Source organism: Rhinolophus hipposideros, assembly GCF_964194185.1.
Source record: "Rhinolophus hipposideros genome assembly, chromosome: X".
NCBI classification, from domain to species: Eukaryota; Metazoa; Chordata; class Mammalia; order Chiroptera; family Rhinolophidae; genus Rhinolophus; species Rhinolophus hipposideros.
Window position 1 is genome coordinate 102693877 of NC_138046.1, and position 19758 is coordinate 102713634.

The window sequence follows — 19758 nt, forward strand, 5'->3', positions numbered from 1 at the left end:
ATCAAATATATGGTGATGGAAGGAGAACTGAGTCTGGGTGGTGAACACACAATGGGATTTATAGACGATGTCATACAGAATTGTACACCTGAAATCTATGTAATTTCACTAACAATTGTCACCCCAATAAATTTTAATTAAAATAATGAAATAAAATGTTAGTGGATACAATAAAAGGAGAAGGATAAAGGAAGACAACATTCACCCCCTGATTTGGACTGCTATATCAGTTCATTGATTGATTGCTTATACCTGAGCCTAAATTGCATCTGGACGCTTGAGGATCTTAACGAATAGACACTTTTGGATCAAGAGTAATACTGAAATTGATACACTTTATGAGATAATTTAATTTTGATGCAAAAATTATTTTGAAAATGAATAGCTTCAAAATACTTAATTTATTGGATGTTAATATTTTTTTTAATTTCAGGAATTAAAAAATAAATATGCTCACAGAGAAGAAAATATTGATACTCTGTAATCGTTGTCTTTATGTTTGTTTCAATCAAGAAACCTGCAAATGTGCAACACTATCAAAATAATATTGTTGTTCATGTAATCAAACATATGCCATGTCTGTGTGATTTGTTTTATATAATCCTTTTATTTTTCTTCATCTATGTTTTTCACCTGTAGACGATTTGACAGATCTGTTGAAAAATGGCGGAGGTTTCATTACGATATGAAGATACTTAATCAATGGCTAGCAGAAGCTGAACAGTTTCTCAAAAAGACGCAAATTCCTGAGAACTGGGAACATGCCAAATACAAATGGTATCTCAAGGTAAGATCTTGAGATCTCTTTTTTCAAACTGCGTTTATCTTCACTGCAATATCACGGCTGCTTATCTTCTGCAAGTTCAGGTTGTGAATGATGAGGGAAATTTATCATACCTGACTTTTGTTGTCATTAACTGCACATAGTAGAACATCATCATAATGATCATGTTGGGAGACTCTACTGTGGATTTTTTGTGACAGGACGAGTTAGTCGAGATATAGCTGGTTTATCTGATGAACTGCAAAGTGTCACTGAATCTGTGATACAGGGAAGCATCTTACAGCAGTGGCTTTCGGGCAGTGTGTGCTTTTGCTTGATGTTGGACTCTGTCCAGGAGAACTTGTGGTATACTTAGCAATAATGTAGTTGCTAGAAATATCCATCATGATAAAATTACAATTCTGTTTCCCTAAAAACAATTTGTGGTGATGTAGCAATATTTCTATATATACTATTGACAAAATGCCTTCTGAGATAGTACAGAGGCCAAAACAATGCAGAGTTAATTGGTGGTACTTATTGACTTTTTTATGGTGTATGTTAATGGAAATGCAACATATGGATTACAACCAGTGTATAGTTTAATTGCAACTTGCTGTGTCTTTTGAGTATGCAGATAAAGATAAATTGGATTGTGGAGGTTATAATTTAGCTTAGAAAATATACAGCTTAGATATAAGAAATGTTGCGTTTATTACACCCAATCTTAAGTATTTTTGCAATGTTTTTAGCTTGAATTGTTCATGTAGCAATTTTTCAATCAAGGAGGTTTGAATTGTGGCCAATTTTTAATGCCAGAAAATACTGATTAAGATAGATGAAAACAAAGAAAAAGGTAATTTGTTAAATAGTTCCGAGATTTCAAAATGCTGGATTCAAAAAAGAAATACAATATTCAGCTTTACAGGTTCTTCATACTCAAATATTTTTGCAGAGAAAATGTGCATTTTGATATTAAGAAAGTAAGCATTTAAATACCTATGTATGTGTAAGCTATATAAATGTAGGAAATGAATAATTTAAAAATGTGTAATTATGTGTATGTCAGTCAAACTTGTATGCACGTCAGCATTAACACTGGACACAGAGGAAATTCATGGATTTCCAATCTGCCATCATACAGAAAATACATTTTGTAATAGCACTACTGTTCATTTTGAGCTAATGCCGGATCACTAGATCTCTGACTTAAAGGCAGAAATATGTGTCATATAAGTTTTTCTTGGGGAGATATATAAATCTTTTGCCATCACTGAAGATAACGGACACAAGGTAGTTAAATATTTTAATGTTTTATTATACAAATAATATATACTCGTTATGAAAAGTAGAGCAATGTAGAAGTGTATATATACCTCTATTCTACTCCACAGAGGGTAGTTGTTTTGGTATGAATTGTGGTTCATATTCCAGGTTGGCGTCCTTAGGAAGCCCACTCTGAGATGGATATTAACATACATAATGTTTATTAGGAAGTGCTTTGGGGAATCGAGCAACTGGTTTATGATGTGCCTTGGTATAGTTTTCTGCACGTTTCTTGTTCTTGAGGTCTGGTAAGCTTCTGGGACTGTGGGTTTATAATTTTCATCTAATTTAGACATTTTAAGGCATTATTTAAAAAAACATTTTTCTGTCCCCTTTTCCGGGACTCTGATTACACATATATTAGGATGTTTAAAGCTGTCCCACTCACTGATGTTCTGTTCTTTTTGTCTTCAGTCTTTAGTCTCTGTAATTCATTTCATATAATTTCTATTGTAAAATTGACTAATTTAACTTTTTTGCAATATCTAATTTTTAGTTATTCACTTCGAGTGTATATTTTTAACTTCAGACATTGTTTTGCGTGATTCAACACATAGTTGAAGAGTGATTTTGGTCTTTTTACACCTTTCATGTCTCTATGCAACGTGTCAATCTTTACCTTCTGGAAATGTGGGGTACAGTTATAATAACTGTTATAATGTTCTTGTCTATTACTTTTAACATCTGTGTCTGTTTTGGGTCCTTTTCAATTAATTTTCCTCTTTATAATGCATGTTATTTTCCAGCTTCTTTGGATGACTGGTAATTCTTGATTGGGTGTCAGACATTGTGACTTACAACTTGTTGAGTGCTTGATTTTTTGTGCCGATAAATATTCTTGACCTTTGTTCTGGGACAGAGTTAATCTACTTGAAAGCAATCTGATATTTTGAGTGTCTTCCTTTTGTACTTTGTGAGTTTTGCTCAGAACAGTCTAAGTCTAGGGCTAATTTTGCCTTATTACTGAGGCAAAACCCTTCTGGGTATTTTCTCTGACACCTTGTTAATGATGATGTTTTGCCACTGTGACTGGCAGAAACAGACACTATTCCCAGCCATATATGAGCTCTGGTGATTGGTCCCATTAATCCTTTTGTATAGTTCTTTCCCTAATCATGTGTAGTTTCCTTACATATATGAGCTGATCAGGACTCAGATGAAGCCTGAAACCTGAAAGGGAGCTCGCTGCAGGTCTCCAGTGTTCCCTCTCTGTGTATCCTCTCTGCTGCTCTTCTCTGTGAACTCTAGCGACCATGGCTTCCTTGAAGTCCTAGCTCTATCCTCTCAAAAAAAGGAGGACCCCTGGCTTTGTGAGAGTTCCTTCATCCTTTGTCATGGCCTGGAACTCTCTCCAGACAGTAAGCTGGGGGCAGTTGTAGCGCTCACCTTATTTGTTTCTAATTCCTCAGAGATCACTATCTTCCATTGTCTGATGTCTAATGTCTTCAAAACCATTCTTTTATATATTTTGTCCATTTTTAAAAGCTTTTTTAGCCAAGAGATTAGATCTGTTCTCTGTTACTCCACTTGGCCAGAAGCAGAAGTCCAAAACAAATGATTTTCATGTCATTTGATCTTTTAGTACATTTACTTTTATGCAATCTTGCAACTATATAATAATTTTAAATGCTTTGAGAATGTCTAAAGGTCCCTGCTTCTTGACAACATGGTTTAGTTGAAATTGATGAACATTGCATTAAAACGTTTTCCTGTAATTGGAGAATTTCTTTCAAAAGACTCTCTTACTTAGTTCATTTTTTTTTTTTTTACTCAATTTATCCATGGAATAAGAAAGGGATTAGGGAAAAGGGAATAAGAAAGGGATGCCAGGGAAAAGTTTTTCTAGCTAAGAAAGTGTGAATAATATCACAGATTCACTAAAGAGTGAAGGTGTTTTCCCCTAGTGATTAGGAATGTCAAAAAGCGTGCGCATGCACATATGTGTGTGCACACACACGCACATAGATGCCTGAGGTTATCTTTTCATTCAGGTCCATCTCAGAAAAAGAGTCCAGAAAGATACTGTAAGTCAATATCGTTGATAAGACACCTGGGATCTTTGGTGATTTCAACTGTGTTAGCCATCATCATTGTTGTTTTTTGTTGTTGTTGTTGTTGTTTTTGCCATCATCATTGTTGATTAATGAACAATAAATAAGATTTTAAATTTTTGCTAGAAAACTATTTTAGGAAACAGACTGAGGATGGTGCCTACTGGAAGCAAACATATTTGTTGGGATGAACCAGTAATAGGGTTACTTTGAGGAAAATCAACCAAGCAGCCCACATACTAAACAAATACATACAGGAGTACACTGGAATTTAAAGCCTTATTTGTATAACTATCAGCAAAGGATCTAGATATGAAATAGAATTTTTAAAATGTACATGTTGTCAGCTTGCCTATATATATTTATGTCAAACTACATTTTATCTTTTTAACTTTAGAAAGAACTAATCAGTATCCTACTTATACTTGGTGTCATCATTCAAAATAAAGTGACTACCTATACCAGAAAGGTGATCTGGTTCCATCCAACTCAATTATTTTTTTTCTCTGTCACAAGTGCATAATAAAGTGAAATATATACATCGCATTTTTCAAGATATTCCAAAAATGTCATGCCACCAGAGTGAACCTTTTTTAAAATATCACATTTTTACATGTGAAATTATCAATTATGTGCTATAAAATTTGATTTGTTAATAAATTCATTCAATGACGTATGCAACTCTTTACATAGTAATTCAACCACCAGTCATTGAGTGCATTTGCAAAGTTTTATCACCCACACAAATATTGACATGCCCTATTAGGCTCTAATAGAAGTTTAGAAGATTAGCTAAGTGGTTAGAAGCCACATTCAGGAAGTGTGGGTTCAAATCCCAGCTCCTTTAGCATAATAGCTACAGGATCTTGGGAAAGTGTCTTAAGTCTCTCCATGTCTCTGCTTCTCTTCCTTTAAATAGGAATAAAAATGAGACATGCATAAAGCACTTAGAACTGCATTTTCCACAAAATAATTACTCACTAAATGTAAGATATTATAACTAATCATGCTTCATAAGTGATTAACCTATGCCTATAAAAACAAACAACAAACCAACAATACCATGTTTCCCCCAAAATAAGACCTACCCGGACAATAAGCTCTAACACATCTTTTGGAGCAAAAATGAATATAACACCCAGTATCATATCATATCATATCATATCATATCATATCATATCATATCATATCATATCATATCATATCATAGTAAATTGCATTATAATATTATATTATATATCATATCATATTATAGTAAAATAAGACCGGGTCTTACATTAATTTTTGCTCCAAAAGACGCATTAGAGCTGATTGTCCAGCTAGGTCTTTAAACCTTATTTTTATGAATTATAACATTTTATCAAAGTGTAGCTCTTGGCTGACGAATTGAGGAAAATTCCAGTTCAGGCAAACACATCCTCCTCAGATAGCTGACACTTCTGCCTACTCATTTCACAACTAACAAAAAGAAATGTTAATGGGAGTTTTCAAAGAGAAAGCTGAACACCATGAAGGAAAGTTATGAAAATATTCTTAACTCATCGGTGTGCCAACAAGTACCTTGAGAGAAAACAGAAAAGTGGAAATCATAGCATGCCCTAATATTTAGCTGTACATGTTCAAGAGTAGAAAGAAATACGTTTTAAAACATGAGCTGTTATTTAGTGGGGTTCAAAATTCTTGAAGTTGACAGTAGAAATGATAAAAATCACCATTAGTTTGAGTATTTAAGAGTGGAATATTCTTGCTATTAGTGGAAATGGAGCCTGTTTTTATATTCTAGGATAATGCAGTTTTGTGAACCATTTTACAAATTATCAGCACTTTTCTAAAGAATGTTCACATGAGCATGAGACCTTGCAATCTAAGAATTTCCATTTGAAATCAACCTGAAAAAGTCAACAAAGTGGGTTTGGTTAGATACAACTTTTTAGGCTTTAAACTAACAAATGTTAAGCAAACATAGGGAGTGAAACAACAGTGTGTATCTTGGCGAAAGTTTACTGCTGTTTTTAGGCAAAATGCCTTCTTAATTAGTTTTTTGCTTTATCTTTCTATATTACTGTTTCACTTCTCCCTAATATATGTTATATGGTGGATCTGCATTATATTTTTACATATTACTGTAAATAAATTTAATTAAAATTGTTTACTTTGTAACATAATGATACATTTCAATTCATTGTGATCAAGGATATGTAAGTCAACATAAATTAAATACGTAATATTGTAATGTTCATGTTCACCATGAAATCTGGAAAAAACTTTTAGTTTAGATTCATGTTCTAATTAAGCAAGATACACTTTTCCTTTTCTCAAACGGAAACTTGCATGGAGAATGGAAAATTACATATAAATTGTGTAGTTATAGCATGAGAACATTACCATGATCTCTCAGATGAGGAAACAAATGGGAATAAAAGGGGCTGGAGGGTCTTGGAATTGGGGAGAAGACGAAGAAATTAGAGTCTAAGGGTGTCAAAGACAATTTGAGCTTCTCTTCAGTTCTGCCTTACCTTGGCTATTTGTGATGGAAGAGAACTCTAAAGAACTTCGTAAAAGAGGACCCAATTCTTCCAAGTTTAGTATTCACAGAGCATAATGGAGTTGGGTAACTCCTGCCCAAAAGTTTGAGACAAGCGAGTCCTTGGAAAGGCTCTCTTCCTCTTAATGGAAATACTCAGGGTTTCTAAGTCTTCTCATCCTGCTTTCTGAGCTTGCAGCCCAGAAAGCCCTCTAGTAGCAGGTGCCCTCATTGAAAAGCCACTGGTTTGCCCAGAAATGAGAGGTGCTAAATGGATGTGCATAGGTCCCTGATACTATCTGCTACAGAGTAAGTTTTTGTATTTTGATTTCGCTGTGCTTTAATACCTCATTGGTAATCTACTCCTTCAAAGGACTGTATAGGAGATAACAGAGTTTGAATTAATATGGATGAAATCTAAGGCTATCTAGAAAAAGGCATATGGTGTAAAAGACCAAATTAAACACAAATATGTTTTCTATATAGTCAGTTTTTACAGTGCTGATGTCAGCAGCTGGCTGGTGAGTTTGACGGCTTCTTAACAGCCACACTGCTGGTACTCAAATGCTGATAGAAACTTTTATGGAAAAATCACTGTAGTAAAAATGTCTGCCATCTGTTGCCCTTCGTTGGGACCCCAGTGTTAAGAATAATTTGTACTATTGCTGGCTCTTTATATTTCCCCAGCAGTAATAAAGTTTCATAAGATTTCATTTGGTGGTCACAGAGCTATCCTGGATTTTGTAACTAGAGGACGTTTACTCACATAAGGGAATCAGCATGAAAATTTACTGCTAAGAGAATTTGTCTCTAGTCACTTGCTTTAGGGTTACAGCGATGTATAAATATGGAACTACATCTTAAGGTGAGCTTTTCAATGGTTTTAGTAGGCGGTGGCATGAGAATTCAGTCTCTTAATACAGTTAAACAGTTGGGCACTTCATTCTTTTGTAAATATTGTTAGTCTTTTATTGCCGCCTAGAAACTTCTCTACAACTTCTTGGCTCCCATGCATCTTTCCAGAAGTAGTAAATAACAGATTTATTGGGAGTTTGGCACAGTGCAGACCTTCAGAGAGGGGCTCTAAATTGTTGCCCATCAAATGTGTCTTTCATAAAATAAGTATATTAAAATAATTGGATAATTCCAATGGCCTGTTCTTAAAGTTCTGTTGTCCAGCGTGGCAACTTAGAAAGATGACAGATTGCCATCCATTACTGAAAAGCAGCAAGAACCAAAATGATAACTTACTGTAATAACCCCAAGTAATAAAGAACTGCTTAAAATGCATGAAAAACATGTCATCCTTAAGGGATCCCCATTCTTAGAGTAAGAGATTATAAAGAGAGTAAGACTCTACCAAAAAAAAGTGAAGCATGCTAACTGCAAATACCAAATTAGAAAAAAACAAACTCACATCAGCATAGAGACAGTGTGAAGCAGAAATTATTACTTAATGAAACATCAGATTCAAGTTAATATAGGTAATTTTCATGAAGTACAGTATTTTGCCAAGAAGATGGTTCTGCTGCACTGATCTTCTTGTTTCTTCTTGCATACCTTTTACTATTTCTTCCAATGCTCGTTCCTACCATTAACCTTCTTTTATTTTTACCTGAGGGTTCTACCCTTTCCCCCAGTCCTTAAGCCCTATGTCTCAATCCCCTCCCTCTCAGGATTTTTGGACACTTCTCTTTATTTATATATGTCCATGCTCTAACGTTACCTTCTTAGACGTGCCTTTCATAATCCCTCCTTTCTTAAAGAGATGTCACATCACACACACACACACACACACACACAGAGTCTTAATTTTTCTCTCCAAATTGTCCTTCCTAACCTTCTTCATAACACGGTCAATTGCTGAAATTGTAATATGTGTTTGCACGTGTATTATCTGTCTTTCCCACTAGAATGTCAACCTTGTAGGGACCTTGTCTTCTTGGTCACCAATGAATCCTCAATACATAGAACAGTCTTTTCATGTTGAAAACGTGGAACACTCTTTGTAAGGAATGATTGAATAAAGGAAAGAATTATGTTTTCACTGTATTATTCTCCTAGGCAGACTATCCCCAACTTGTCATTTCTTCCATTTTTTACCCCATCCTCTATCCAGGAAAGTCTCCCTTACATTGGGCTGCACTTTCCCTTTCTTTGTACGGAGTATTTGAAATTCTCCTGTTTGCTGGCTTCATTCTCTACCCTTTTGGTGTATCATAAATATAAGAATCCATTCAATAATCATTTAGTGGGAGCCTACTGTGTGCAAGGTGATACTTCGTTTGCTACTAGAGATACAGAGTTGGCAGAAAGCTCCCTTGCTCTTAATAAACACACAGGCTCATGAGTTCAGCATCTTAAAGCCAAGCTAGAAACACATGACAATATATAAACACTCCAGAAAAGTCCTGGAAGCAGCTTAGGGAAATGGGGGTATTTTTTTCTTTTCTTTTTTTTTTTAAATTAAAGTGTATTGGGGTGACAATGGTTAGTAAAGTTACATAAGTTTCTCTGTAATACATCATCTATATCTCACATTGTGTGTTTACCACCCCAGAGTCAGTTGTGGGATCAAATATATGGTGATGGAAGGAGAACTGACTCTGGGGGGATCATTTTTTTCTACAGCCATTCTTTGTGTCCCCTAGTCCTTCTTGATACTCCCCCATTGCACCCCTGGGATTCCCAAACTCAATTGGGAAAAGATGACTTTGGGAACTAGGAAAGAGCAATATTGTGAAAGGCAGCATAAGGAACGAGCTAGCTCTGACCAAGTTATACAAAGAGAGTGAGAAAATGTTCTGACATAAGTCGTACATGTTGAACAATGGTAAAACTGACAAATTATAGTACAAGAGGCATGTTTACAGATGAGCTGGTTCAGGATGTACTATTCATCAAGCTGAATAAAAAGTATCTAGTTATAAGAATGGTAAATCATCCTACTATATAACCAAATTATTGGTAGAAACCAGACGCTGGGATTGTTTGCAGATATCTTCATTAAGGAATTTTAAAATCCTTGCTCTTTTGTGAGGCTATCATTGACAGAAGTTTACTGGCAATGAATTTGTGTTAAGGCATTCCGATCAAAACTAATAAGGAAGAAAAATTTAGGGACATGGGTTACTAAAAAAATAGTAGATCTATCTGATGTGAATACATATCTATATGGTGGCATATTTCCCCTTGAGACTTTATGGAGTCACTATTACTTTTTATTTGTCAGTAGATAATTTTAGTATAACTTTATAGTCCTTCCAGTGTCACTTCCTTTCTTGTCCTAGATTCAGCCATTCATTTGAGGAATATTTCAGAAAAACGAATGTGCTACCATTGAACCTAGGTCTTCTTGTGGCACATTGAGCTGGTTATTAGTAGGAGTAAATATCTCACTTATGACATCTCTCATCATCCTCTCTTCTTGCTTAAGAAGCTAGAATAATAAGAAAGTTACGGTAAAAGCGCAAGTACCCTTTTTACCCTCTCTTTAAACATTCTTTGTTACTTGATACAACAGCGATGGACTGGGGCCATGCACATAAAACAAATTGAAATTTATGGTAACAAAAAAAGGAAATCAAAATAGACTTGTTATCTAAGGCAACTTTCAACTCCATGTATTAAGAGAAGGGGGTTAATTAAAATAAAAAGAGGTTTTAAAAGACGTTAAAGAGTGTGTGCTGGATTTAGTCATTTTTGAAGAGTATATAGCAACTGTTCTCCTTACTGACAGTACCACCATTTCTTCTGGAGTGCCTGAACAGTCCTAGTGGGACAATAAATCAAGTACAGTGGTACCTCGGTTTTTAAACATAATCCGTTCTGGAAGACCATTCGATTTCTGAAACTTTTGAAAATCGAGGCACGGTTTCCCCATAGAAAGTAATGCAAAATGGATTAATCCATTCCAGACCTTTAAAATCAACCCCTAAAACTGCAAATTTAGCATGAATTTTACTATCTACTGATACCATAGATCCATAAAATTTACAGCATTCATAAACTGAAATGTTCGTCAACGGAGACATTCAAAAACCAAGGTACCACTGTATTCTGTCAAAGAGAGTTCTAGATGTTGTTCTGCCAGAACCTTTCTCACGCCATCTCAGTGGTCCTAAGCATACTTCCTAAGTTTGGCCAATCATATTTTTTCTGGAGACTTTTAATCTTGTGGTAAGTGATAAGGCTGGAGTTCATCCATTCTAATGAGAATGTCTGGTCAAGACCCACAAGCTACTCCTGCTGTGGGGACCCTATAGAGTCCCACCTGTTCCAGGCCTGATTCTTTGATTTTACCTCCAATCCTGTGAACCCCTCCATTTCCTAACCTTGACTCGCCTTATTGGCAGAGACAGTTTCTGCCAAGGAAGAACTCTAATGAAAAGCTAGTGTCATCGGAGAAACTCTTCTAGCTGGGTGCCTTTTAGAAAGAAGTTTGAGTCCCCTTGAAGAGCCTGCAAAACACAACCATTTGCATGTAATGAACAGTTTGCAATACTTGGGGATTGATGTGCAATTTCTGTTTGACAAGAGAGAAACAATTAGGATCAAGTGTGGTCGTATATTCCAGAATACCAATGTTGTTTCCACACTTTAAGTGTTGTTGGATCATTATATGAGATTCATAATTTTGTCCTGTTGTACCCACTTTTGCATTACCATTCAGTTGTAATTTATTATACCCTATTAAAAGTTTTTAGGTAATTTGTTCTTATTGCTACTCAGACATTAAAATGTCTGCAGGCTGTGAAAATGAATAAATTTAATGTGCTAGCATAGTTCTCCAAATCCTGGCATTACAACTAATAGTACAGGCTTATATTGTATTATAAATCCTAGTTAATTAACATGGACTTCTTTTGAAAATCCCATTTTGCTGCTATTTTTAGATAACACATTTTCCAAACCTTTTTATCCTTAAATTTCTATTTGTTTTAAATAATATATGGCTTTTGTGTTTACAAAATGACAAGGTATGTATTTTTAAATATTAATAATGGATTCCTGAAATAATCTTAACTTTAAAACCACACAATTGTTTAAAAAACGTATAGCATAGTTTTAACGGAGGATTATGAACATTTGTTTAAGACATATAATATAATGAGCAAAGTCTACCAATCTGTAGTTCATAAGAATTTGCAAATTTACTCTCTTAACCAGGGCTATCCCTGGGATACCATCAAGAACAGAAATTTCAAAATAGAATTTTAATGATGTCCGGATAAGACGAGTATATGACACCAACCACTGCACAATCCATGGTGCTTAGGAGGCCACCAATTAGTTGTCCCACCCAAAGGATGTATCTGCCCATAAGCTTACTTGTCTTTTAGAGAACTGATGTACCACCACTAAGTTCTAGTTTGTTATTTAGCCCTGAAAATTCATTTTATTTCAATTAACCTTTAAAATCAATACATTTATTCAGCAAACCTTTACTTTGGAGCTACTCTGTGTCAGACTCTATGCTAGGTGCTCAGGATGTTGAAATTGACACAGTCCCAATCTACTCACAGAGAATCCAAGGTTTACTGACATTGATGGACATTTAAACAATTGAAACATGAATGGCCTATTCAGTAGATGGCTATTTAAGCAATGAAAATAACATCTAAGAGGAATCATAGAGATAGGTACAACATCATGGAAGTCGGGGAAGGGATGACAAAAGCAGTAACTACTGTCCAGAAGGTTTGGCAGAGTTTCACAGAGGAGGTGATAAGGGAAATAAGAGAGACATGCTACATCCAGAAAAACGGGAGAAAAACATTTGAAAAGTAATAGTATTTTGCAAAATTGTGATACAATTAGGACACGATAAGTGGTGCTCTTGGTCAGATTATGGGTGCATGGAAGGAAATTGTAAGCAATGATGTTGAGGACATAATTTCCTTTTCTTGTTAGTTATATTTTGGTTTTGTTTGGTTTGGTTTTTCAACCTAGCGGGCTAGTATTTTCCACACTGTGCATCGTGAAATCAATTTCTGCATCACCACCAGCATTTGTTCTGGGTGGAACAAAATAGAAAATATCAGGATCCATCGCACATACTAAAGTGTTGTATCATGGGTTTTCTTGTTTTCATTTGTGTGTGTGTGTGTGTGTGTGTGTGTGTGTGTGTGTGTGTGTGTGTTGGGTTATTTCTGATTATCACAAGTCAGTACTATGCTGAGTGTAAGTGAAGAATTTAGTTTAAAATAATGAAGAAACTAGTTTAGGAAATGGTTAATTTGGGAAGATGATATGAAATCAACTTTGCAAAAACATGCCCAGAAAAATGTCATTGAAGATTTATTTAATTGTAGTAGCTTATAAAGTTGATTTTAATGTTTTGCTATTTTAAGGCATATTACTTGATGTGACTGTCAAAAGAAAAAAAAATCCCAGCAAGATAAGTAGAAAAGGTATTTTTATAACTCTTTATAAAGACTCAGAGAGGCTAAATATTTTATCCCAAATTGCAAGGCTAATAAATGAAGGCCTTGGGATCTGAATGCCATGTGGTTTACTAATCATCAGCTAGAAGTTAAAGATGTTAAGTACGTACGTACAAGTGTACATGCGTACATAAGTAAATAATAGCTCTGCCTAATCACTATTGAGGAAACTAATAAAGAGAATAATACCACTCTCTATAAGACAAGGCCCTCCTAAGAGGCCTTAAGAACATTACATGATAAAGATGAAACTTCTTTTATCCATACAAATGCTATTTAGTGATGAGTATAGTACTAATTAAACCCATCTTATCATGTTATTATCAGTAAGGATGAGATAAAACATCTTTATTTGAGTCACAGTATATCACATTCAGAGTATTAAAAGGGGTTATTTCTTTATGAGAGATAATGTTAGGGTTGTTAATGATGACAATAACATTAATCATAACCTAACAAGGCACTTGATAATTTATGAAGCACATTGAATTACATTATCATTCTCATATTCATCTCTTGTTGAGATATAGGTTTTTTTTTGGGGGGGCGTGTCCTTTATTGCTATAAGATACAGGGTCCAGAGGGAACAGAAGATGTATGGCTAATCATTTATCTCTCCCTGATTTGGAACAAAAGGAGGGTTTTGTCAGGAGAGCAGAATTGGGTTAGCTCCTGTCATATGTGGAGGACATGGGCTTTGTGTTGTATGTAGCAAAGGCTGATATTTTCTAAGAAAACCTTGACAGTGAGCGCCCTAGGATTTTGTCATTGCCTCCCTTTCAGAACACCGTTAGAAGAAAAGCCACCATGACACATGTAGTCCCTTCAGGGCAGAATTGTTTCCCCTTAACGTTACATAGCTGTGGGTTCAGCATCCTTTTGCTCAGTCACTGTATTGTGTGGATTGTCAGGACGGTGCTGCATACCAGAGTCCCGATGTGGAGCCAACAATGTTTTCTTTGCACAGTGGTCTGAGAGCAGGTTGGGAGACAGATGAGGTGGTGAGGAATCCATGGCAGCTCCAGCACTCAAGGAAGTTGGTCTCGTGCAGAGAGAGAGAGAGAGAGAGAGAGAGAGAGAGAGAGAGAGAGAGAGAGAGAGAGAGAGAGAGAGAGATGAATAAACCTCAAAGTTGGTGTAACACAATTCTTTTCCAATTCTGTACTCACGGTATTTACAAAGTCCTGTGGGAACAGAAAGGAAGGGATGATGAGCTTTGTCTGGGAAGGCCGAGGAAGTCCTCACCACGAGCAGGCAGCTTTATCAGGGAGAGAGGAAAGAAAGAGTGCCCTTGACCATGAGAACACATGTTCAAAGGCCAGAGAGCCTCATGGAATGGAGGGTTTTAGGAGAATGGAAATGCCTTTAAGTGGTAATAGCTTAGGGAGCTGAGGGTCCCAGGTAGAGGGTGGTAACACAGGTGGGGCGGGCAGGTTTGGAATGCTTCGTGAAGGACAAATATGATACACACAGCAGCCTGTGCTGTAGCCTAGAAATAACCATTACAGAATATATTTAAATGGAAGAGTGTGTGGACAAGACTTGTGATTTTGAAGATAAGCTTCTTTAGGATGCTTACGGATTCTTGTATACCTCCTAGGTTTTTACGTTATAATTTTCATGAGAAATTTTCAAGGAAAACTGCAGCTCAGCATACATGAAAAAGTGCGGCTTCCATTCATTATTAGAGGAACGTAGTTGACAGATTTTGTGATCCTGTTATGCTTATTTTTTTCCCAGACATTCCAAATGTAAACGGATTTTAAATGGTTTATTTCTACTTCAATATGAATCCGAAGGTGTTGTGTGTGTGTGTGTGTGTGTGTGTGTGTGTGTGTGTGTGTGCATGCGTGCGCGTGCACTTGTGGTCTATTTAAAAATAAAGCAGCAAATGTGATTCAGATAGACTTAATGTGGTCATAAAATACCTCAGGAGTCTTACTTTGAAAGAGACCATTTCTCTAAAAATATAGGTTGGACGTTCTATTTTTTTTTATCTAAAGAACAAAATAAATGAACAAATGAAACAGAAACAGACTCATAGATACAGAGAACAAACTGATGGTTACTAGGTGGGAGGAGGCTTGGGGGACCGGATGGAAAAGGGGAAGAGATGAAGAAGTACAAACTGGTAGTTACAAAATTGTCACGGGAATGTAGGGTATAGCATAAGGAATACAGTCAATGATATTATAACTATGTATAATGCCAGGTGGGTACTGGACTTATGGGGGGGGTCACTCCATAAATCATATAGACGTCCAACCACAATGCTGTACACCTGAAACTAATATAAAATAATATTGAACATCAACTATAATTTAAAAAAAATAGTCACAGGGATAGAAAGGACAACATGGGGAACACAGTCAATAGTACTGTAACAATCATGTACAGTGTCAGATGGATAACAGACTTATTGGGGTCATCACTGTGTTGTTTTGTATACCTGAAACTATTAAAGAATTAAGCATACATCTACAAAAACAATATATGGGGAGGCACTAATGTTATTTGGCACATCATTCTCAGCTCTGCTCAAATCAGATGGGAAGCTCTTGCTGCCACAGGAGGCCATGCTGCTGAGTGCTTGCCACCAGCATGGGCTCTTAGCTGGTTGACTTTTGCTGGTCACATCTCTCCATATAGAAATTAAATAAGTGTTTATAGAGGACCTACTGTGTGCTATATACCATTCCAGGAAATAAGGATCCAGCAGTGAACGAAGAGAAGTGTGCATTCTCAAAACAGAAATAAAGGAAGCTCTGTATAGTGATATCCCTGTCTTTAATTTCTTCTTTTGAAATAAATATTCCTCTTTGAGAAATATGGTCCCTCATAAGCTGTAACTGCCAACACTTCCAAAATCATTTATCAGTTATTGGGGATCTCTATCTTTTTTATTACTAAAGTGTATTGGGGTGACAATGGTTAGTAAACTTACATAGGTTTCAGGTGTACAATTCTGTAATACATCATCTATATATCACATTATGTATTCACCACTCAGAGTCAGTTCTCCTTCCATCACCCTATGTTTCACCTGGTTTACCCTCATCTACCGCCTCCCTCCTTCCTTACCCTCTGGTAACCACTAAACTATTGTCTGTCTATGAGTTTTTGTTTCTCATTTGTTGCTCTTGTTCCTTTGTTGTTTTCAGTTTTATATCTCACATATCAGGGGAATCTTATGATTCTCGACTTTTTCTGTCTGACATATTTTGCTTAGCATAATAATCTCAAGATCCATCCATGTTGTCGCACATGTCTCTATTTCATCTTTTCTTGTGGCAGAGTAGTATTCCATTGTGTATATGTACCACATCTTTATCCAGTCATCTATCGGGATCTCTCTCTTTTGGCTAATGATAACTTGGAAGTCCAACCCTCTCACTGCACAGAACTGTTAATGAAATAGGGAAGTGAATGACTTACCCTCTGTCACTGCTGAAAGCTCATAATAAGAAAGGGCCACAAACAAGGGGCTAGGAGGCAGGGCAGCCCATCCAGAGGATGGGAAGAGAGGAGGGAAGAATAAAGGGTGTGGGAGATGAAGGGTCATCCCCTGCAGTAGGATATTAGAACTATAATGGGAGTGAAAAAGTCATCTTCAGCATCTTCCCTAGACAATCTGGCTTTTTTTGCATGGTCAACATCTCATTCATTCTCTCATTTATTTTTCAAATAACCCAATGAAATAAGAATTATTACTTAAATCCAAATTCTGGAGAGATAAGGAACTTTCCAGGAGGTAATCTGACTATCACCTTCTTGGTAGGAGGTCTTAGAATTTGCAAAGAAATTGTTCTATCCTTCAGAGGAAACCCCAGACTGAGGCAGCGGTGTAGTCACTAATGGTGGACCTGTACAATAATGGAATAAAGTATTTTACCGTGAGCAATATTCTTAAAATGCCTGTGACCTACCTCACTTTGAAGTGTCCATATATGTAAATTCTAAAGTTCTCGTGTATCTTGTAAGTTCTAACAGCATTAAATCAACACTGAATTAAGCCAAGCTTTCTTAGTGGGAGAGATATATTCATGGGCTGAGTTCTGGGGTCTCCTCCAAGCAGAGAAGTGTTTTCCAGAATTTCCTGATCATAAGAGTCATGATAGTGGTCTCTCTCTAGAACTGCAGTGTCCAATTCACAGTCCACCTGCCACATGGCATAGATACTGAGCTCTTGAAATGTGGCTCGTCCAAATATAAGATTGACTGTGAGTCTAAAATGCACAGTGGGTTTTGAAGAATGAGTAAGGACATAAAAGGAAGTACACTATCTCATTACATGTTAAAATGATAATAATTTGTCATATTGGATTCAATAAAATATATTATTAAAAGTCAATTGACCTGTTTCATTTTTCTTTTTGAATGGGGCCATTTGAAAATTTGAAATTACTTGTGTGGTTTGCATTCTATTAGTCAGCGCTGCTCTGGAGAGTCTGGTTTGCTCAGTTTGAAAGAAGTCCTATTAAGGCCCCAAGTGATTTTTTTTAATCAGAAAACTATGGGACATAGTGTAGGGGAATAAATAAGTGGTGCTTATTGTGATTACCGATAGGAAAAACTGATTGGAGGAGAAAGGATTAGAGACTGTCCCTCTTTCCCAGTATCACCCCATTCTCAGTTGGTTTTTTTGTTTGTTTTGTATTTTCCTTCTTTCATCCCAAGGCAAAACTGCACCATTCACAGATGTTCTGACTTAGGAAACGACTTTGAAGTGGCAACAGCAGCCTTAGCTTCCCTCCAGGTTTTTCCATTTAAGAAAGAAGCTGAAGGTTGGGGTACCTGTACAATCTGTGGGATAGGTGTACGGGGCTATGTTTTTGAAGTAGGAGCTACAGATGCTTCTGATATGCAGCTCTAAATGTTCCAAAAGTTAACACAAGACTGAAATATGTGGAATCAGCATTATTTCGTAGTTCTCTGCTTGCATATCCTCACTTCCTCTAGTGGCTCACAGGACCCCACAGGACTCAATGAAAACGCACTCATTCCAAAGGGAAAAACAAGTGGAGTTGGCCACAGGGAGTGTTTGCAACTATCAGAGCTTAAGTGACTGTGGAGAGTCTCCTGTAGTTTACCCAAGTTGAAATTAGTGGTCCAACTCCTAGTTGAACTACTAATTATTGATACCCGTCTTGATGGTGCCTGAGGAGAAAAGTTATCAAAGGGAATTGATGTTCAAATTATAGCATGAATCGTGGTCATGGAAATTATTGATTGGTAGTCAATATTTGCTATTCTTTCATTTATATTATGAGAAAGCAGTGGAATGAACTTGCCTCTCACTGCCCTGACTTGCTTTACTCATCACATTCACAGAAAGCAAATGCCAATACGCATATATGTTTCATGTTTCTAAAGTTTAGTTTACATCACTTTGCTACTGATCGAAAAGAAAACACTCTGTTGATTGCAAAACTGTTTCATCTTTAGTCACTTAGATTCCTTTGTATGGTATTCATGATCTTGCATACATATGGCATCATGAAGTTAGATTTTCGTACACGGTATTTTTTTTCAAACAAATGTTTATGTTTTCAGATTATAAATGTATTATTACAGGCCAATTGGGGGACATTTTGGGTAATAGGGAAAAATATAGAGGAAATCCATAATTCCACCATCTCATATCAAAGGGAATTGTTTTTAAGAAACAATTTTCCTGTAAATCATGGTGAATGCATGTTGGATTTTATTTAATGCATTGAGGCCACCAGTAGTAAGACGAAACAGGTTCAAAAGAGGATACAAGAAACAAATGCTACTATAATCAATAAATTTTTTAAAAAAATAATTCTGGAATAATATTGGTAAATTAGATTCAAAACAGGTTAATATCCTACAGCCTTTGGGGTTATATTCTCCAGTGATAAAAAGTCATTTATATCATATCCATTTTCTAAAACTTAGCATTTAACTTTATAGAGTTGTAAAGTGTCTGGACCCAAAGTAATAGTGAACAGAAAGTCAAATATATTTGTGTTTTTCTGGATGTGTAGAAGCCTTTTGGAGGGAGTGGGGGGGGCATATCACATAACACCCCACTGTTATTTTAAAACATATACAATCATCCTTCGGCCTGACCTTCAAGTTTTGGATATTTTTTTTCCTTAAAATAAAAGTAACTACCGTCAACTTTTAAAATGTTGCTCCTATTCTTTTTCCTATGGATTTTTGGAATATAGTTGAAATGTGCTGTATATTTATCATCAATTTTCAATTCTACTGGAAAAATGTAAAGATGTTCCTCGATCACTATAACTAACATTTTCACTACTCCTTAAGTGTTAAAGAAAATATATGAGCAACACAGTCTCACACGTTCAGGAGATGGTGTCTCTAAAAGTCTTGATACCTAAAATTAAATAGCACCTCTTCTTGTATAAAAAGTGTGACAATTAGGTGATTCCTATACCCACACAAAAAGACTTGTGATTCCAGTCACAAAAAAAGCCATGTGTGTCAATAGGAACAAATATAGCTATAATACCTCTCTAAAAAGTAAATCAAGCTGATTCACTCACCTTTTTTTAACTACCATGATGATAAATGGAAAGCAGTTGATTTGGCGTCTCTGAAATTTCTCTCTCTATAAGTTTCACTACATGTCATTACAAAACCCTTTGGGAAAGCTAC

At 36.0% G+C, this 19758-nt stretch overlaps 1 protein-coding gene across 1 annotated transcript in view; it reads left to right on the plus strand.

Moving 5' to 3' along the window:
* DMD (dystrophin) overlaps positions 1-19758 on the plus strand; it is a 2022175-nt gene that overhangs the window by 914192 nt on the left and 1088225 nt on the right. Inside the window, exon 44 of the mRNA XM_081043053.1 lies at positions 640-787. Coding sequence (XP_080899179.1) covers positions 640-787 — 148 coding nt within the window. The remainder of the gene's footprint in view (positions 1-639; positions 788-19758) is intronic.